We start from the raw sequence: 22,032 nt of genomic DNA, 5'->3' as shown, positions 1-22,032 counted from the left end.
CTGTGGTGTAAGATTGTGTACTACTTTAAATGCAGGTGATCTGCATTTAAAAGTTACCAACTCAGATGTTTGCGCTACAGAATTACATGTACCTTGAGGTCTTTTATTAATTGTTTATTCATTAAACCAAAATACATTGTCTTAATAAATTTCAGTAAGAAAATTAGAAGGGACTGACTTTTATTGTTAGTATTGTCTTAGAGTGCATATGTCTCATATGAAAAACAGTGCTTTGTACCTCAAGTAAAGCACATAATCAAAACTATTGCCTGTACGCTTTTTTTTGCTTTTCTTTCAATAAGCACAGACAGTGTTTGGAGATCATTTAATATTCATTCTCCAAGGTCATTCTAATTTTCTCTGAGCTGTAGTTTTTTTGCTTTTATTTTACAATGCAGGCTTAAGAGTGATGGTGTTAGCAGCTGTGAAGGAAATGAATGTGAAGAAAGGAGCATCCATTTTTGCAATATTTAAGTATATCAGTGCTGTATATAGGTATGACATACAGAGAAATAGACGGCTTCTCAAAAGAACACTGGAAAAACTAATAGCGGAACAAGTGGTAGAACAAGTGAAAGGGCACGGTCTGGCTGGGTCTTTCAAGTTGGGAAAGAAATACAAGGAACAGAAGAGACGAGAGAGAACCAAAGAACAGGTACAACTTGCTTCAGTAGCTATTTCAAAGAATGTTGTGAAGACAGCTCTTTATACTGCTTGCATACCACTGTCAGTTGTGTTGCCTGTATATGCAGGTTCTGTGATGCTAGCTTATTTGTAAAAACAAAAGCTGCACCATTTGCTTTGAATTTTGTGAAGAAGCAGATTGTAAGAAGGTTAAATCTGGCATAAAAACATTTAACTAATACTTTTGCAATACTGCTGTAGAAGCAGGCAGGTTTCTTGGTTTTTACCATGAAGTTGTGTGGTAAATTCTAGTAAGTGTTAAATGTCTGGTTTCAGGGTTTAGCTATATAAAATGTTAAAATCAGTGCCTTGATATTATTGTTTTTCCTTCCTTTAAATAAAGGAAGAAGTCTGACAAACTTGGTTAATTTTACTTTGTAGATAGCAAAGACTTCAGAAAGGATTCAGAAGCAGTTGTCTGATGCCAATACTCAAACCAAAGAATCAAAAGATAGCGGTGTCACTTCTGCAGATGTCCTTAAAATCCCTTTACGAACAAGTATTCCCACAGAAGAACACGATTATTGTGCAACTAACAAAAATGACAGGAAATCTGAAACAGATAATGAGAACTCTATGGAAGAGAATAACATTCAGCAGAAAGCTGTGGTCTCCAAATCTCCGGACTTGCACGGCAGGCTCCTCGTTTCCGGTGACATTAGCAGTCATCCTGATTTTGATGTTTCTAAAAATGCAGCTGATGCCCAGCAGGAAATCCCAAGGTCTTCACATTCACAAGAACATGCTAGCAGTAGCGTGCAACGGACCAGCTCTGTATTTCCATTTAATACCTCTGAATATCGTTTTGAATGCATCTGTGGTGAGCTTGGATTGGTTGACTATAAAGCTCGTGTGCAGTGCCTGAAATGCCATTTATGGCAGCATGCAGAATGTGTAAACTATAAAGAGGAGAACTTGAAAATCAAGCCCTTTTACTGTCCCCATTGCCTTGTGGCAATGAAACCAGTTTCCACAGGAGCGACTCTGATCATTTCTCCAAGTTCAATTTGTCATCAGTGGGTAGATGAGATCAACAGGCATGTGAGATCATCATCTCTTCGAGTTCTGGTAAGAGGAGATAACTTCAAATTCTGGAGAGTCTTTATTACAGCTCAGAGTTTCCTATCTGTCTCTGTATTTTGTAAATTTTAGAAGTATCTGTCTTGCCTCCTAGAATTCTGTATGCCTTCCTATTACACCAACACTTCTGTTTTGGCACCACACGGGGTGTTTGTTTCCAGAACAAACTATCTGCATTTAGTTCTTCTATTTTTTTCTTACTAGTTGATCATTGGGAGACAATACAGTGGACTAGATGTCTTTATCTTACAGAAGCAAATTTCATGTAGTACAATGTAATTTCTAAGAAGGGAAACTGTGATGTCATCTTTTTTCTAAAAATTACCAAGGGAATTAAAGAGATCTGACTATAGAAGAGTTGTGGCAGTCAACTGTATAGTTATGCCCATAGCTCTCTGACAGTTGTTTCTCATTTAGTTCCAGATAAAAATTAAAGTTTCAGTAGGTAAAGAGTGTACTTTTTATATATATATATACTTATCGTAGTATTAGAGAGTAAGCATAATCTTTTACCAGAATTAATTTATTTCCAGGTCAGGCAAATAATTGAACTGATGATCTAGAAGGTCCCTTCCAATGCAAACTATTAAGTGGCTAATGATGTAGTCAAGTCTTGTCCGTTGTATTTATAATAAGCAAGAATGTTTGTAATGTTGAAGGGCTCAGAGAACTACAGGTCCCTTATTTTTGAATAAAATAGCAGTAGTTGTAAGTTGATAAGGAGAGGAATCTTTGTGTCCAGGAATATATCTACATGGATGTCCAAAGTACAACTGAAATCTAGGCCACCAGTAAGCTGTTTGTGTGAGTAGTCCATAACTAGCTTAGACGTCTAGCTTTAATGCCACGGCTAACAAATGCATGACCTGCACAGTTTTCCTGGGGCCCAGTTTGAGTTTTATCCTGGCTTTGGAAACTGTCAGAATAGTAGCAGTAAAACCAATGAAATACTGGATGTCAGCTCTTTAGTGGCATCTTGCATTCTAAGACAGTTTACGTTTTCTTTTAACTGTCGACTGTAAGCCATCCATGCTGGCTTTTGGTGCTGTTTCCATTTATTTTTTTCTATGAAGTTGGTATGAAAAGAGTGCAGGCATTTCAAAGAACCACTTTCCCATGTTAACAGATTTTGTACTGCTTATGACCTATATGAAATTGTAATGATTTTGTATAATAGAATGACGAATTATAATTTATCCATAGACCTTGCTTTGCAGCAGGTTGTCTTTTCCTGCTGCTGTGGAAACAATCAAAGCTTGGTGAAGTTGCAGATCTCCAGAAAATCTGTTCATAAATGCTGAGGAGAGATCATTAGACTTTGGTAGCTGTTTTTTCTTAACAGTTGCTTCTGTGAGTATGCTGTGTTTCAGCATTTTGATTTTAGTCTTCTTTCTCTCTCTCCCTTGTTCACGTGCGTTAACCTGAACGAGAATTTTCTGCAAGCATTTATTTCAGTTGACAAAAACTTTGTTGCCATAAGCAGAAATGTGGAACAAGAAGATTACTGCAGTGTGACATTGAGAATAAACAGTTGAAGTCAGCAGTGGAAAGTAAACAGATCAGGGGCTGAAGAGGGAGGGTAAATAATTCAGGAGTCATAGGATCAAATCAATTTTGGTATTAGGGAGCCTGCAAACAGGAGGGGAGCCAACTCTTTGAAAGGGCAGATAACAGCAGGACAAGGGGAAATGGTTTTAAGTTGAAGGAGGGAAGATTTAGCTTGGATGTCAGGGTGAAGTTCTTTATCAAGAGTAGTGAGGTGCTGGAGCAGGCTGCCCAGAGAGGTTGTGGATGCCCCATCCTTAGAGGTGTTTAAGGCCAGATTGGATGGGGCCCTGGGCAGCCTAGTCTAGTATTAAATGTGGAGGTTGGTGGCCCTGCATTTGGCAGGGGGTTGGAGATTCATGATCCTCGAGATCCCTTCCAACCCTGGCCATTCTGTGATTGGTATTTTTAACTATTTGTTGCCTTAAGAGCACATTAAATATTGTGATTTGAAGGACTAGGGAGACAATGCGGTATTCTTAATAAAAGCAAGTGTTCATAGACAATTTTAGTTGAGAACAGACTGTCTTGATTGAAGTGTTTATGTAATCATAACATCTCAGAATGAGAGAAGTACAAAAAGATAATCACTGTTCGAAGATGAAACTGAATTATTGTTCCTATGAAGATGGGGGGGATATCCCTATATCTGTGAGAAGCAAATCTTAAATATTTTAATATTAGGATTAATATTAAATATTAATAGAGGTCTAGGTGAATAGCAAGGCATACTCATTGCTAAAATTTTTGAAGAAAGTAATGGATGCCTGTTATTTTGAGGTACATTCCTGAGATAAATAGAAAACGAGAAATAATGTGATTTTTTTCCTCATAACAGATAAATTGCTATGTATCTCTGATAGTAATTGCTTTTAGCTAGAAATGCTGAAGATGACAAAACATCTTTCTGCTAAATATATTTTATTGGTAAAATTGTCTCTTGTGCCACACATTATCATGTTTTGATATTCTTACATATTGAGACATAATATTAGGTGTGTTTTCTTTAGATATAGAGTGAGATCATGGGGAAACATAATAGAATGTTTGATTTAACTTGTAATTTTTTTTGTTTTAAACTGCTGTGTTTCCAAAAGGATTACACTTAAAATGATGAGGGACATTAGAAAAATGCTGATACTGGAACAAGTGCTGCTATGAAGGATTTATAATAGAACTCTATCAATGCACAGGGATTTTTTCTCCCTGGGGTATTCTTTCCATTTCATGACTCTTTTTAAAGATTGTTTTTGTAGGTAAGAGATTACCCGAAGTTTCACTTTGTTTTTAACTATTTCGTTATTTTGCTGCATACCACTGTTTTTCTCCTTGTGGAATTATTATGGGGTGGATGATAAGGGGAATTAGAGGAGAAAGGCAGTGTCCAGCTGCAGTAAATGAGAGCAGAGAATGTGTGACACTGAGTGACAGAATGCTTCTTGCAATGTAACAGGATGTTTAATCTTGCCTACAACTTTTGCAACAGGTAACTGTTGTAGCAAATCATAAAATTTCTTTTCTTCAAGTGAGAAAAAAAGAAATCAATGTTTGAAGTCTTGTGCATATATAAATAATACATAAAAATTTGCATCAAAGTATTGCATTTATTATCTGTATTATTAACATTTTTCCACTATGCTACTTTATGAATACAGGTCTTATTTTATGAAGAACACTTCTGAAAGTATGCATGTATTAAGCTATACTGATATTTTTGCTTTTTTATTAATGTTGAATTCTTTTCTCTTATATTATTGCTAACAAATCAACATAGGTGTATCAAGGTGTGAAGAAGCATGGTTTTTTGCAGCCACACATGTTGGCAGAGCAGGATGTGGTTATCACAACGTACGATGTCCTCCGTACTGAACTGAACTATGTGGACATACCCCATAGCAACAGCGAAGATGGGCGCCGTTTCAGGAACCAGAAGCGCTACATGGCCATCCCGAGCCCCTTAGTAGCAGTGGAGTGGTGGAGGATCTGCCTTGATGAAGCACAAATGGTTGAATGTACTACTGCAAAGGTATGACGTATGACATTCCCAGTCATGTGTTATTTAACCTGAAGCAAACTGGGAGGGAGTGTTCATCTGCCAGAGGGGAGAGAGGCACTACAGAGGGACCTGGATAGCCTGAACTGCTGGGCCAAGGTAAACTGTTTCAATAGGGCCAAGTGTTGGGTCCTGCATTTTGGTCACAACAACACCAGGCAACCCTAAAGGCTTGGGGAGGAGTGGCTGGAAAGCTGCCTGATGGAAAGGAACCTTGGTGTACTGATGGACAGTCGGCTGAATATGAGCCAGCAGTGTGCCCAGGTGGCCAAGAAGGCCGATGGCATCCTGGCCTGTATCAGGAATGGTGTGTTGAGCAGGACTAGAGAAGTAATCCTGCCCCTGTACTGGGCGCTGGTGATGCCTCATCTCGAGTACTGTATTCAGCTTTGGGCACCTCAGCACAGAAAGGACATGGAGGTGCTGGAGCAGGTCCAACGAAGGGCAGCAAGGCTTGTGGCGGGCTTGGAGAATATGCCCTACCAGGAGAGACTGAAGGAACTGGGGCTGTTTAGTCTGGGGAAAAGGAGACTGAGGGGAGACCTTATTGCTCTCTTCCAATATCTGAAAGGTGCTTACAGCGAGAGCAGGGTTGGTCTCTTCTCACTGGTGACAGGTGACAGGAGGAGGGGAAATGGCCTCAAGTTGTGCCAGGGTAAGTTTAGATTGGATATCAGGAGAAACTTCTTTACAGAAGGGGTTGTGAAGCACTGGAATAGCCTCCCGAGGAGGTGGTTGAGTCACCATCCCTGGATGTGTTTAAAAACCATGTGAATGTGGTGCTCAGGGACATTTAGCAGAGGGTTGTTAGAGTTAGGGTAGTGTGGTTAGGTCATGGTTGGACTTGATGATATTTAAGGTCTTTTCCAACCTGAGCGATTCTGTGATTCTATGAAAAGGTTTTGACAGGCTTATTAAAGTAATTAAATTAGCCTCCCCCAGCTCCTAACGTTCACTCTGCTTGGGTCATTTGTCCTTGTATCTTCTTCTTTCAAAGTACATTTTCTGTTGGAGACTTTTATTATTAAATGTTCCTCCTGTTGAAATTTTAGCAGACTGTGAAATATATCCAGCTCAAAAAAAGCCTAATCTATACTGATAGTTCAAAGAACTAGGTCACCACGTTGTATATGTTTGATAATTTTCAAACAGTGCTAGCCTGTTCTGTAACATGATTCAGAGGTTTAGATATGTAGCTTGGATCTAGAAGTTAAAAAATAATCTACAGTGTCTCTGGAAATTCTTAGGTCTGCAGAGGCAGATAACTTTAAATAGTCCTTTTCCAGTCTTTGTCCAAGATGGGCAGACAAAAGTTTTGCTTACATAATGGTGTATAGATCATAGTGTTCCTTTTATGCACACCACTTTTGCTAACTGTTTGTCTCTTGTGAACGTTTGATTGCACTTGATTTCTTCAGAGTGGACATGTTTTTATAATATGTTGTACTGATGCTGCTTATAGTTAGGCTAATTTTTTTAGACTGAAAATGTATTCTGAACAAAAAGAAATAGGGGAACACAGTCTGAAAATATTACTACTTGGTTTTCCTTTCCGTTGGTTCTGCCTTTTTTTCTAGGCTGCTGAAATGGCACTCCGTTTAAGTGGAATCAATCGCTGGTGTGTCAGTGGCACTCCCGTGCAGCGAGGATTAGAAGGTGAGATTTATTGCCGTGGTGTTAGCTGTGAGTTTTCCTTGTTCTAATGATTAGGCAGTTGTTTGAAGCAGTTGAAGTGTCTGCAGTTGAAATGTCTGCAAGTTTTGCTCAGAATTAACATTGTGCTCTTATTTTGCAAGTCAGAAGCTGTAAGTATGTAATAAAGTCATCAGTAAATGTATTGATATAAAAATTGCAGAGCTGAGATTTCATTTCCCTGGGTTAGGAAAAGTACTTTTAGGAAAGGAGAAGCTATGTATCAAGCACCTGTCTCAGGCCTTTTCTTCCATATCAGAGTGGGTAACTGTTAACCTCTCTATTATAAATAAATAGAGTTTGCTCTGGTTGTAAAATCTCTCAAATACAGCAAGTCGTGCTGTATTTGCTTTTTGTTTAGCCTTGTAAGAAATACTGTGGGCACTGTCTGCTATGTACCTACCAACCATTAATATAAATTCTAGAAATCATATTAAAATAAAGCTCTGTGAAACTGTTTTAAGTCTATATAAGGACTTAATGAATTAAGATGAGTTGTGGAGTAGGGAGCTGTGTGTTAGGTGTCATTTGTCTCATCTTTTTTGTGAGGTACTCAGTTTTTGCAGACAGGCTTTAGACAAACATAGGAGTAAAGAAAGGGAACTAACTGAATCTTTTGAGCTCCCTGTGTTCTCTGGTGGATTTAGGAATAAAGGCCACACATTGAGGCAATCAGTTTGAAAGTGGATGAATCAGTGTAGGCATTTATGTATATTCCTAGTCTATTGATAAGATACGAAATCATTGTAAAAGTCAGTATTGGATATTAATCCATTATGGAAATGTGAATAAAATCTATATGTACATATATTAGAGCACTCATAATTAATTAAGAAAACACTGAAGTAGATAGTGACTGATTTGATTGTCTCAATTACCTTGATTGAGTCCCTTATGTGTGATAGGATTGATTTGATACATATCTGAAACATCATATTGTCTGTAATATGTGCTGGTCTGTCACTCAGGCTATGCATAGGGGCCCCTGTCATACAGGACATGAAAACTGCTAATTTGAATCTGTACCTGCCACTGCTGTAATAAAGTAAGAATCACTCTCTTCCTGTGCAGATAAGGTTACAGGAGTTTGCTTCCCATCCCTTAAGATGTATATGGTGAATGTTTTATGGCTCTCAGCTGAATACTGAGATTATCATCAAGCTAAAAGAGTGAAGAATGTAGCCACTACCAGGTCTTAAAGAACTTGAGAGTACTCTTGCATGTGTCTGTTTCCATGCTGTTCACGTGAAGCACTTTTCATGTGTACTCCTGTAGTTTTCCAGTAAGTTTCAGGTACAAGTTTAAAGTTAGTGTGTTCTAGAAGTTTTTCCTCTCAAAATGATGGACTTCTGAATTAGGCAGAATTAGCAAGTTCTGTTCTGTCAAGGTAAGAAAAAATAGTAATGCAATGCTGCTATAGTTGAAGAGTGAATGTCTCCTGAATTACAGCCACTTTCAGATGGTGAGCAGACAGTTGGTGCACAGCAGGCTGTGAAGTAATAATACTGAGCAATATTGTTTGAGAAAAAGCTGGCAAACTTAGCTAACCATATGCAGTCATGTAATTTCTGCCTCTCACCCTTACTTTGAGTAGGTTTAGATTCATCAGTCTGTTCAGCTGAACTTGAAGTCAGGGAATTGTCTCACAAACAGCCATACTCCAACAAGTTCTATAAAAATCAACAACTAACCAAAGGAGAGGCTCCTCTTCCACACCTAGTCCTCTGCCTCCTGGTAACTAATTTTTTGAGGGAATGACTGGAAAAGGTGATAGCTAAAATATATTTGCTTCAGGTATAGTAAACTTTCTGTGAAAATTAACTTTTTTTTTTTTTTGGAGGTATATTCTGAAGTATTAAAAACATGTAAAACTTCCTTTTCTTGGCAGACCTATATGGATTAGTCCTTTTCCTTGGAATTGATCCTTACTGGGTCAAACATTGGTGGGACCAGCTTTTATATCGACCTTATTGTAGGAAAAATTCCCAGCCTCTCTACAGTCTGATTGCCAAGATAATGTGGAGATCAGCAAAGAAAGATGTGATCGACCAAGTAAGAATTGAGAAAAGATTTTTTGTTTTAAAATTTATGAAGATGACTTACAGCTTTATTTACAAATTTTCTTTTTTTTTTTCTTTTTAATTGCAGATTCAAATTCCCCCTCAGACAGAAAATATACACTGGCTTCACTTTTCTCCTGTGGAGAGACACTTCTATCATCGCCAGCATGAGGTGTGCTGCCAGGATGCTTTGGCAAAACTCAGGAAGATTTCAGATTGGACTCTTAAGCTTAGTAGCCTAGATAGAAGGACTGTGACATCCATTCTGTACCCTTTGTTGCGGCTGAGGCAGGCCTGCTGTCATCCACAAGCTGTTCGAGGAGAGTTCTTGCCTTTACAGAAGAGGTGAGTTTTTATCAGTTCCTAAGTGATTTGCTTTATCTAAAACAAAACTTCAGTTGACCCTAACAATGCATTATCTTATACAACTTTTAAACAAGCCTAATAAACTTCTTTAGTTAACTATGCAACTATGTCAGTGCCCAGCTAACTGACATCAGAGGTTGAATTGAAGACAGTAGGATAGTTAGTGTAATTCTTGTGCTAAAGAACATAAATAGTACTGAGAGACAATTGGTTGTGCAGTAACAAGTTAGGCTTATGATGCTATTGCATACTAGGATGTTGCAGGTGACACAGTGTGAAACGAAACATTCTTTTTCAGTTTTAAACAAGAACACCAATTTTCTTCTTTCCTACAAAGCTCACTTTCGTGAATGAGAGCAACTAAGAAAATGAATAAGCAGGATTAGTTCTTTAAATCAATTTTTTTTTTTTAATGTGAGGTTGTACAACTAGTAAATGTAGATCAGAATGTGAAAGCTGCTTTTTTTTTTTTTTTTTTTTCCATGCTTTTATAATCACCCTTTTCATAGGTGCTCTGCAAATAGCATCCAGCTGGGTCTTAGTCTTTATTAGGCCTAAACTATGTTGCTAGCACTCTCTGAAAAACATGGCTACTTATTTATTTTTTTATGCCTTTGGAGGAGGCTTTTGAGAACAAGGTGTTTCTTTTTGAAAATATTAGAGCATTCCTTACATTGTTTCATTTTTAAGCTACAAGCAAGGACGAACATGTACTTCATTACTAGCAATATTATTCCTACTATTTCCTGTGTTTGGTCATCTTTTCAATTTCTTTCCATCCTCTTGTGAAATCCTATGTCTGTTCCTTCCTGTTCATCATACAGGGCACCTTCAGTGTGTCTAAGCAGCTCTAACTGACTTCGCAGCTATTTCACCAGGGACCAGTGGTAGTCACTGTGCTGTGCCACTTTGTCTCACATTCTACTAATGCGGAAGCAAGAGAAGAGAACAAGGGAAAAATCTATGTCCCTACAACATAATCTGTATTCAGATGTGCCAGTGGAGTGTAAAAGAAATGTATAAAACTGCATGTTGGAAACAGCTTAGTGAGCTGCAGTGATTCTAGTGGAAAGCCTCAATCAAGAGTGACAGCTGCATAATAACTGTGGTTAAAAAGAAAAACAAACAAACAAAAAAACAAAAAAAGAACAATGAAAATTAAATCTATCTCAGGATGATATATACTATGAAAAGTTGTTTCCAAGCACTATTTGTATGTATTGGTGAACCAAACCTATTGCTATTACTATTGCTTTTGTAATTTTTCTTGAAGGCACTAGTTTTAAGGAACAAAAGGGAGAGAGTAGTGGTAGAAACATCAGACTATGAGTAGCAGGTGTGTTGTGTCTTTATTAGTACATCTGCAGAATTATGCTAATTATAAATTATGATTATAGTAATTTAAAGCCTGCTCTGGTATTATACCAGAATAGGAACTTGGGGAACCAATTACGTAAATAGAACAGTGTTGCAAGAAAAGTCATTTAAAGGCATGGTCAGGGATACCCTTCCTGCATGCTTGGGCAGAGACTGCACACAAGTAGTGTCTTCCTAACTCTTCTATAGCAACATACATCAAGTAGTAAATATTTCTCCTTAAAGTGAATGAAGTGAGAAGCAGATTTCCAGGAGGGTAGAAGGGTATTATCCTTTCACAACAGTAATTAGTTGGTCATAGTAGCAGCCTCAGGTCAGATTCAGTAGACTGTTGTTGCATTTTACTTTCACATCTCTTCACATAATTCTTTTTCGTGTCTGAATTTGTCCCTTGGCCTTACTTCAAGCTATTCTTTATGCTTCCTTTTTATTTCCTCCTCACTTCTTTTCTTACTTGTCTCTCTTTCCTTTATTTTTCTTTTCAGCTAATTTACTTCTAACTAAATTCCTCTGAAGAAATACAATTACAAACAAATGTAGAAAAGGAAGTCTATAATGTGCTTGCTAATCATCACTGTTTTCTTTCCACATACACATTACTTCAATATTTAATGTGTTTTGCATGTTTAGATTGCTGATGGAGAGAGAAATATAGTCTCTCATGACTGTTTTCATTTCTCATTTTGTTCTCTCATCTTCTAGCAAAATGAGATCTATTTTTGACTGTTTCCAGTTCTCTACTATAACAGAGCAACATATTTTGCCCTCTTCCTGGTTCTAATTTTTTTCTTGTCTTACTTCTCCCTGTTTTTACTAGATGCCAATCTCTTGACATACTCAGTTTAGGGGAAAATCATATCTGAAAGAACAGCTGATAAAAATTTGTTTTGTTAAAGTTTACTCTCTAATAAATATTTGCACAGCCATTGTGTGCATGTAATGTAGTATCTCATGCTACGCAGCATGGCAGTTTTAATTCCGTATTATTGTGGTGTAGCAGTTGGACAGATCAATATAACAGGAAAGGCATAACAACAAAGATGTGATGACGGAAGAACTAGCACAAAAGAAAGGTGCTATGAAGGAATGGAAGAAGATTGCTCCCCGATATCAGAAAATTCCAGGCTTGCAGGAAAGCTTCAGCAAGGAAGAATCTCCAGAAAGAGATCTTTCCCCAGTCTCTGTCATACCTTACATGAAGCCGAAGAGAGGTGCAGCAGGCTCCACCCCTTCTTGTCCCACAACTGAATTGCCTTCACCTGTGCTCCCAGGGCTGACCAGGTCCTTTCCCCAGGTGCTCAATCAGTGGTTCAGGCCATGACTCAACAGTTCCCATACATGTGGCTTTGTTTTAAACTTGAGTCACTTGGTCTCTATTCCAGCACCATGACCATGGAAGAGCTGCTTACATCTCTGCAGAAGAAATGTAGAACAGAGTGTGAGGAAGCTCACCGACAGCTGGTGTGTGCTCTTAATGGCTTAGCCGGTATCCATATCATTAAAGGTAAGACTGGATAGCTGTTGTCTATTTAAGTCTTTTAGTGGCCGATTATGGTTTTGATAGCATTTTTGAAATTGAGGCTTTTTCCATGCGTGAAACTCTGGGAAAAGTATGGAGTCTTACTAAAGAGTTTGTAACAAAACCAACATTCCTAGATGACTGAAAAAGCTACTTCTGATTTTCCTGTGGTGTTCTCATTATTTCTATTTCATTTACGTGTACTGGGAGAATAAAATAAATCACATGTATAATTGTACTTAAGTGGCTTATGTTTTATCAGCACCCTTCTTTCTGGGCTTCTTGTGTGTCCCTTACCACGTGCAAGTCTTAATGAACTGTGAAGTCTACTTGCTGCATTTCAAAGTCTGTGCTTTTGCCTAGCAGTTAAATTTGTGCTGCCTGCTGTTCAGCTCTGTCAACGTGTTTAATGTGAGTTAGGAGGAAAAAAGCTTTGAATGAAAAACAAAAACAATTGTATTATTTTTAAACGTCCCAGAAAACAGAAATAATAATAAATTAGAGTGGCATGAATGTTAAAGAAATACCTCTCTGCCTAGTACCTACTACTCTAAAATTGAGAAGACGCTTGAGTTTTTTCCAGCTCACTTTCTTTGAGAAGCAGATTGATTTTAAAAAAAAAAAAAAGGAACATTAATCGGAAACAGAATTCAGACAGCTCTATTCTAGTGTCTTTTTTTTCCCAGCATTATTGTTATGCTGTGTCTTGTTGATCAGCAAGGGGGAAGCATACCTTTTTACTTAAGCATTGATTATTAGTGTAACTGTGATCTTATGAATCTAATCATTATTAATTTGAATTGTTATGGGCAGAAAAAAAAGTAATGTAGTTAAAATTGCTGTAGTCACACTTGGTTCCTACTGCTCCTCCGCGTTGCAGTGCTGGTGGTTTCATTCTGGTGGGAAGAGAGGTGTGAGTTGTCAGCACATGAAGTTCCCCATTGGAAGGAATGTAGTGTGTCGATTTCTCACTCAAGGATGCAGTTAGGGTCGTCTTTGCTGTCGTGCTTCTGCACCTTTCTTTTTCTTTGTTTGTCTGTAGCTTCACATCAATACCAAATTTACAGTAAATGCTAATGCCTTTTGTTAATGTCATGTACTATTTCTCCTTATCTTTGTTGCCCCTAAAAATAGTTTTGCCCACTTCTAGGTCTGCATTTTTTCAACTGCTTGTGAATTTTTTTCATAGCCATGGTTTCCTTATTCTCTGCCAAGCCTGTGCATTATGCCATGGCTGTTGTGCTCCTCTATTCTGCATCCTGTACCCTACTTTACAAAGCTTCTGCTATTGCTAGACCTGCATTTCTCTCTGCTATATGATTTCAGTTGTATAATGAGCTAATTTACATAGACATCAGTAACAAGCCACTATTCCGTATTAGACTACGGCTGTATCGCACTGATTGTCAATTCCCACTTTTTTAATGTTTCCAGTTTCATATACACAGCATTAATTTTGTATTTCTTCTTAAATGGGTTTATCTAATTTGTTTTCTGAGAAGCGATTGTGGTGCTGGCTCCATCTGCAGTTACGCTGTAAGCATGTATGTAATTATTTCTATTTCTGAAGCATGACAGTTTTTCTTGTAGTTAGCACTCTAAAAGACTAACACGTGTAGTGCGCATTTATTACTAAATACCTGCAATGAGTTGTAGATGGTGGATTTTTTTTTAGTGTGATGTGTAAGGTGTGTTTTTAGGTAGGCAACTGTGGATTAATATTTTTAGATGAAGAAGTTTACAAGCTTGCAGATACAAATGATACTTAGCTTAGAAACTTCCTTGCTCCGTGTAAGATACAATGCTGTTTGTCTTTTCTAGTTTTGGGGCAGGAAGAATGAGTATGGATTGTTTGACAGCAAGCTGTTTGTTATACAGCCTCTCTGAAAATATCTTAATTCATATCAAATGATGGATGGTCAGTCCTGGCAGCCAGGATATTTGAAGATCACACAATGTGCATATGTAGATGGTTTTGTTTTGATTATTATTATTTTTTTTAATCCAGGAGAATACACGTTAGCTGCAGAGCTGTACCGAGAAGTGTTACGTTCTTCTGAAGAGCACAAAGAAAAGCTCAAAACAGATTCCTTGCAAGTGAGTGAACATTATAACATAGAGAGACATGGTTAATAATTGGAATACTCTAGGTTTAATTTAACAGATTATGACTTTCTTTCTCCCAGGTGGTGTACTGATTGACTCTCTTACAGCCAGCTGTCATTATCGTGGTCTTTAGATAGGAATCTCTCTAGTGACCTTCAGTTGTCTTTTTTAAAAAACTGTTGTATTTCTAAAAAGCTCTTGCTTCTCAGTCTTAATGATATCCTAGAAGCAGTGTATGATCTCCACCTGCTGTTCTGTAATAAACTTAACAAGCTGAATTCCTAGACTGGTGTATGTGACCATGACGACTGCTCCCATTAATGGTATTATTTTACATACTAGTACAAATATAGGATGCTGGGATGACATCAAAAATGATATTAATGTGCCTAATGGTACACAATAATAAAATTGTTGCACTGTACAAGGTGTTCTCTGAAACAGTATTGAAATATGGAGAAATTAATTTTCAGGAAAAACACGAATATACTTTGAATACAGTATAAAAATATGAATATATATATATATATGATAAATAAACAGTTATGTCAGTAACAGCTATTTATTTCAAGAATTATCAGTTCTAAATTGACTAAAATTCGAGTGTGATCAGTTATCTATTTCTTTACTTTGCTTGCTCCATTAAGCAACTCAGTCTTTCAGTGACTTTATCTGGTTATTTGATGATTCCATTGTGCTTCAATCTCTGTACAACTGAGGCTTTTTTTTCTTTTCAGCTAGTGTAACCATATCAGCATAAATTTGTTAAGTAACATATAACAAGGTTGTTAATGAATCTGTTTTGCAGAATTGAATATGAAGTAATTTTATTTTTTTAATGTACATTGCCTACTATTATTGACTCTGTGTAATAAAATTCTGCTTCTATTGAGCGCTTCCCAGCTTTGAATCTTTAGGAAAATAGCAAGCCACTGCTGTGCTGGCTGGTGTTCTTCAATGGCTTAATGCAGTAATAGGGCAAAGATGAAGTTGAATCCAGGGGGTGAGAAGGGAACAAGAATATGGTGGTGGAGGTTATTAGAAAAAGTTTATAGAATATACAGGCAGCATAACGTTAGGAGTCTGATTTGGGACAGATGGGATGAATCTGGGATAAGAGAGAAGAGAGTGGCCTTGAAATAATATAGTATTTTTTTTCCTCCTTCCTTGAAAAGTAAGCAAAAAGATTTGTTTTATGCAGTCACCTTTTATTTAGAAAAAATGGTTAAAATTTTCTGGAGCTTTTTTTCCCTTACATTTTGTTCTGCTTTATTAGATCATCTGACATCTACATATAATGTTCTGACTTATTTACCAAGAATGTGCTGTAAGATAAATAACTTGTTTTCCTTAATAGTCAAAGGTAGTTTTAATTCAGAGGATGAATACAGGACACAGTCTGAAGACTTGCCTATTGATTTGCTGCTTTCATTCCCATCTTTAGGAAAACAATGTTTATTATAATATGCTTCTATGGGAGGAAGGGGGCAGGGAGAGAAATCATTTTAAATGAATACTGATTTCTTGCTGTTAGATTTAATTACTGATTAAGCATTTCCTGTCACTGTTATTGCAGTGTATCTTTTCATTACTACTGTGACTTGTTTGTTTGTTTAGAGACTTCATTCCACACACAACTTGATGGAGTTGTTGGCAAAGCACACAGGAATTCCTCCAACTTTGCGTGACAGTCAGCTTTCAGCAGAGGTAAATCTCGTTCATTTTTATATAAATACGTTTTGAAGAACATCTTTCTATTTTTTTTTATCCTTAAATATTTTCTCTAACCAAAACTTTCAAATTAACTACGTGCATTCCTTTTCAGGTTGGTAAAATCAAATGATATTTAATGTGTGAGATATGAGCAGAAATGACTAGCAAAATGACACTATTCTTGATCACTAGTGTTTCATTACTTATTATGTTGTGTATTTTATAGAAGTTCTAACTCTTCTGAATTATGATTCTCCCCCACCCCTACAATATTCACGTGTAAAAAAAACTTGCATAGAAGTTACTGATGAAGAGTGACTCCTGATTTTTTTCCTTACACTTATCTTTTATAATTTTAAATGCAGATTGTCAGAGTCTTTTCTATATAGATGAAGTTTAATTTTCCTGTACAGGTTCCCTCAATTCCAGAAAAAGCTTCCCTGTCTTATAGTAAATAAATCTACTGCTTTCTAACTCATGTTTTTAGTCGTGCTTTGAAGCTGTTTTTCTACCTGTATTTTTTGGTGCTGTGTGAATAATTGGAAATGTCCTTGAAAAGGTTCTGCTTTTTTACTTTCTTCACAGACTGAATTTTTCTAGTGGTTTTGACCAAGCTTTCCCTGTATTATTTACATTGTACTTACACACCCTGCACTAGCGAGTTCTTCCCTGTCTAGAAAAATTGACCATCTTTGGCCAGACAAGCAAGTCACTGCATGACAATTGCTGTCTATGTAAGCTTTTTTAAACTGTATCCTTATCAGAGAAATTTCTGGTAAAATAGCTGGTATCATGTGCTAATGTGGGATCCTCCCATATCAATTTATATCTGTTTTCTTGCCCTGTATGACTCACAAATAATGAAGAGATGCTCAAGGTTTCTTTTGGGTTCTGTGTCTAATCATGCCCCATCAATGTAGGCTGAGTAAAAACAAAGGAAACAAGGAGAAATGGTGGGAAAAAGAAAGAAGTTTAGTTCTTCTTTGAAGTAGCTGGATGGGTATTTACAATTAATTCTTTAAGGCCTTTCTCCAAATTACACAGATGCAAAAATTATTGCTCTTATCCATGTCCTGTAAGCCATCCTACTGGTATTGGTTTTCCTCTGGGAAAACAACCTGCTGTGTTCAATCGTTTAATCCCCTGGCATTTGGCAGAAGGGTCCTCCCTACTGATGATGGGTAGGTTATTGATCCAGAGGCCAACTGAGGGTGAGTCTGAATCCACACTGAGAATATGTGGCTCCTTCTTATTATGCCTTTTCTTATGCTATGTACTCAGTCCTTTCAAACTAAATCTGGTGCTTGTGATGAGCTCACATTCAGCTTATGTTCCAGTTAGTTTCTAGCATACGTCATCATCTTGAATTCATATAGCACTTGCACTCCTTTGCTTTCTTTGTGTTTGTCTGTAAGAGTTTGTGGTGCTCGTGTAAGTTCCATGGAGTAGGGAGACCACCAGGCTGCAGCCTGGTCAACCTATGTGGAGCAGTAATTTAACTGTGATATGCCTAAGGATGCTTTGAGGGCACTTCAGAGGTAGATCCTTCCTGATGGGCTGTATGGGAACTACTGAATCACGGCCTGAACCTCTGATTGATCACCTGAGGCGAGCAATGAGTCAGCCCTGGGAGCACAGGTGAAGGCAATTCACCTGTGCTACTGAAAGGGGTGGAGCCTGGCTCCCATTTAAGAGCTGACTACCAGTGGGGAAGGATCTCTTTCTGGAGATCCCTCTTTTGGAGTTTTCCAGTGAGCCCAGGCCAAGGGTAAGCACTCTATTTATTCTCTTTTTGGTATAATAACCTGCTTAGCTAAACTCTCTTGTTTATTTCATAATTATAACATCTGTATATTCATTGATTATACACAGGCTATGCCATTCTGAATCCTCACCTTCCCTGTGACACTTCAGTGTACTTCAGTAATGTGACGGGCCCCCTGTTCTTGGTGATGCCCATTTTGCTTTTTGAAATCTGCTATTTTGTACCCTCTAAGTCCTCCTGCTCTAGATCAGACAAGTCCAATTCTTTTAGCCTCTCCATTTATGTCACGGTGATCACTTTCTGTATTTGCATATCTTCTAATTTTTTTTTCTTTTCAATGCAGAGTTTTCTGTTCCTCAGGTCTTAAGTAAGATATTAAGTAATCTGGTACTGAAAATACCATGGAGATGATAGCATGCACAGTATCATGCATATCACAACAGGTTTTCACTGTCAAAAGTAACTTATTTACAAAAAAAATCAAATGCACCTAAAAATAATAAATTTTAAACCCTTAATTTAAACCTATATGTAATTTCTGTGTGTCAGTGAAGTTAAATTGTGTGGTTCTCACTATTCTGGGATCTCTTTATTGTTTGGCTTCAACATAATGTATTTTAATATACAGAGAAGTAAGAATTATGAGTTAAATTCTCATTCCTTTTATAATTCACTATATTCCTAGTGTATTATTAGGGCTAGTTCAAAAGCAAAATGGCATAGTATATTTGCAATGATTTTACTTCTCAAGTGTTTTCTTTGGACTTACTATTAAGTGTTTGATTCCAGAGGGGGGAGAAAAAACCTAAATATTGCTGGAGAAAGAAACATGGGAGTTTCTGCATTTTTCTACTACATAAATATGAATTGTGAATAAGTAAGTTTAAACTCTAATTTCCATACAGGCAGAACAACTTCGACAGCATTATATGAGTAAATCCAATGCAGAAGTTGCAGAAGCCCATCAGGCTTTACAGCCAGTTTTACAGACCATTCGAGAGCTCCAGAGAAAGGCAGGTACCTTGTACATATTTAGTCACTGGATATTCTTATAACTAATTAAATTAATTTGTTTTTCCAGAACTCCGGGCTCTTATTGTCTATAACAGTTCTTTGAAGCTCTGTTTGTAGTGAGACTTAGGCAGTATGTGCATATACACAGAGCCTCAAAATATTCTGTTGACTGCACGATGAGTTTCACAATGGTTGATGAAAGCTGGCTTAGAAAAGAAACACACGGTAGTGGTGAGATGATTCTAGTAAAGTTTAATACCATGCTTCTCTTCTTCTTTTTTAACTTTGTGTTTCACGTACAGTTTTCGTCAGTATGTTGCAGGTTTTGCTCTTGAAACATTTCTGTGATGTGTCAGATGGTATTTCAGTTATTTCTAAAGGATCTCTCCTTTCTGATGTGCGTTTAGTCATCATTCTGAAGGCTCAATTACTTTTAATTAAGGTGACTGAATGATGACCCTACTATCACCCCTTCTCCCTTCAAACCTAGTTTAAAGCCTTGTCAGTGAGCCCAGACAGCTCCCGGGCCTAACTTCTTTCCCCCTATGACCTAGGTGAGCCCCATCAGCAGCCTTCAGGACAGGCACTGAGCAAATCATCCCAGGGTCAGAAAAGCCAAATTTCCTGCCATGGCACTAGCCTCTCTGCCATGTATATATCGAAATGGGAATATAAGATTCTGTATTGAAGTGTAGCTTAAAGAGCAGTATAAGTCTCTGTCACAAGGTGTAAATTGATTGTTGAATGGTCACAGATAAATCTGTTTGTTTGTGGACAGATACATTCTAGTTCTCCTTGGTGGTTGGACGTCATCCAGACAGCAATACAGTATGCCATTGATGAAGAGCTTGTTCAGCGTGTGCAAAATGAAATAACCTGCAACTACAAACAACAGACAAATAAACTCTCCATGGCAGATAAGTAAGATAATAGCTGAAATAGGTTAATGAATACAGTTATGTCTGCTCAAGTATTCTAGTCAGTTTGTACTAACAGTTGCAGTTAAATAGCAGGCACTTAAGCTTTAGAGCATCTAGGCTGAAATTAAGTTTCAGTTACAGTCCAAAAAATCATAACTACCTAGGCTTGGAAAGAAAAACAGGAGAATTACACTTTTCTCCTAGATAAGCATTCTTTAAAGTGTTCCTCTTTATTATCATACTGTGGTTTTATAGTTTTTATAGCAACTGCTGGATGAGAGATTGAAAGTTTATTACATTAAAATTGGATGACCTCTAGAAGAATCTGACTCACAGAAATGGGAAGCGAATGAATGGACTATACCAGAAAGTCTTTAACAACATAAAATAGCATCACGATGTTAAAAAGAGAGAATCTTAACTTAGGAAGCAGTGCTTTACAGGTTCATGTTATGTAAACAAATTGTCTTACCGGGTACTCTTTATTGTACAGAATGGAATTTCTGATATGGAAAATCAGGTCAAGCAGTTGGTAGTATTTGTGTGATACTCTGAAGCAATTACAGTTTTTGTGAAATTATGTAACAATGGATTAGAATGACATCTGGAGGTCACCTAGCAGAACTCCCTGCTTATAGATTCCAACCCTTGCTCAGAGATTTATGTTCCTCAACTTGCATGGAGATTTGTCCAATGTGGTAAATCTGGAATATTAAATAGCCAATTTTATTAATAGTAGACCTGTGGTTCCAATATGTGTATAATTTTAGGCTACTTGGTTAGGCAAACTCATATTTGTTTTGAAATCCAAACTTCAGTAGTGTTGGCAAACCTTTTGCTTTTCTCTGCTCACTATACAAAAAGGATGTTTTTGATCAAACTTCCCTTGAGGCACAGAAGCACAGTCTTGCAAATCACCATCTTGCAGTTGAGTGTCAGACATTGTATGAACAGTGCACTCTCAGTAAAGGAGCCCACAGGAAAAACACAGTATAGGAAATGCTTTACTGGTGTTCATGTTCCATGTGTAATCAAGAAGTTTTAGGAAAATAGTTCACTTTAATGTCCATTTTTAATGATTTTCTTTGTAAGCCAACTACTTAATGAGCAGTGTACTTCTTGCAGTGAACGCATGTGTTCACTGTGAACTGCACAGCTTATTGAAAATAAGTTTGGCCAACAGATGCAAACGAGACATATGAGAATACATAGTTGCTTGCATTCAGTAGATTTGTAGTGTGGTTCAGAATGTTGCTGGTTAGTATTGGCTACTAACATTTGGTCACACTCAAGCCTTAGGAAGAGTCTTTCTATTCCACAAACACCAGGCATCATCTCCAGGGATGCAACAGAATGATTCCTAACAGTTAGCATCACATTAGCAATAAGCATGTTTGAACTTGATACATTGTCAAATATTATTACTTACTTTCTTCAAAATACTGAAATAAATTTGGACTAGGTGACTTTGTGCTATTAGTTCCCTTTTTCTTTACTTCAGATTCAGAGACTGTAGAGGCCTTCAGTACCTGCTCACAACCCAGATGGATGAAGTGAAGAAGTTCCAGAAGATTGTAAGAGAAGCAGTGAAAAACTTAGAAGGCCCTCCCTCAAAGGAGGTTATTGAGGCTGCCACTATTTGCCACTTGCGACCTGTTAGACTTCCACTTAACAAGTATGTCTGGGAAATGTAAAATATATTTTAGAGATGTATTAATGATTTTTTTTTCCTTTATTTGAAATGAGCAAAAAGATTCAAGTCTTCATTTTGTATTCGGGATTTTTATGTGGACAGACATCACAGGTCCAACTGTTAGAATCATTTCTTTTGTCTTTATGGAGTCATAGAATAGAATGAAGCTAGAAGGAACCCATGAAGGTCATCAAATCTAACTTCAGTCTCCACACAGGGCAACCTAAGAGTTAAATCATATATTCAAGAGCATTGTTGAAATGCTTCTGGAACACACAGGAGCTTGGTGCCGTGATCACTTCCCTGGGTAGTTTGTTCCTATGTTTGGCCACCCTATCAGTTGAGAACTTTATAGAATGATAGAATAATGCTATGCTTATGAAATGCTTTGTCATCAGATGCTATACTGTATAAATATAAGACTTAAGTTGCTTTTTTCTTTTTT

At 37.3% G+C, this 22,032-nt stretch overlaps 1 protein-coding gene across 3 annotated transcripts in view; it reads left to right on the top strand.

Annotated features, from left to right (window-relative positions):
- SHPRH (SNF2 histone linker PHD RING helicase) overlaps positions 1-22,032 on the top strand; it is a 50,331-nt gene that overhangs the window by 8,703 nt on the left and 19,596 nt on the right. For all 3 annotated transcript variants that reach the window (XM_019612895.2, XM_019612894.2, XM_010707141.3), the window contains 12 exons: positions 399-655; positions 1,066-1,752; positions 5,084-5,335; positions 6,940-7,018; positions 8,943-9,106; positions 9,203-9,459; positions 12,240-12,361; positions 14,385-14,473; positions 16,100-16,189; positions 18,866-18,973; positions 19,753-19,895; positions 21,396-21,569. In XM_019612895.2, coding sequence (XP_019468440.1) covers positions 399-655; positions 1,066-1,752; positions 5,084-5,335; positions 6,940-7,018; positions 8,943-9,106; positions 9,203-9,459; positions 12,240-12,361; positions 14,385-14,473; positions 16,100-16,189; positions 18,866-18,973; positions 19,753-19,895; positions 21,396-21,569 — 2,422 coding nt within the window. The remainder of the gene's footprint in view (positions 1-398; positions 656-1,065; positions 1,753-5,083; positions 5,336-6,939; positions 7,019-8,942; positions 9,107-9,202; positions 9,460-12,239; positions 12,362-14,384; positions 14,474-16,099; positions 16,190-18,865; positions 18,974-19,752; positions 19,896-21,395; positions 21,570-22,032) is intronic.

This window comes from Meleagris gallopavo, chromosome 2 (assembly GCF_000146605.3).
Source record: "Meleagris gallopavo isolate NT-WF06-2002-E0010 breed Aviagen turkey brand Nicholas breeding stock chromosome 2, Turkey_5.1, whole genome shotgun sequence".
Classification (NCBI taxonomy): domain Eukaryota; kingdom Metazoa; phylum Chordata; class Aves; order Galliformes; family Phasianidae; genus Meleagris; species Meleagris gallopavo.
The sequence above is the reverse complement of the archived record's forward strand: the minus strand, read 5'-3'. Positions and strand labels throughout refer to the sequence as shown.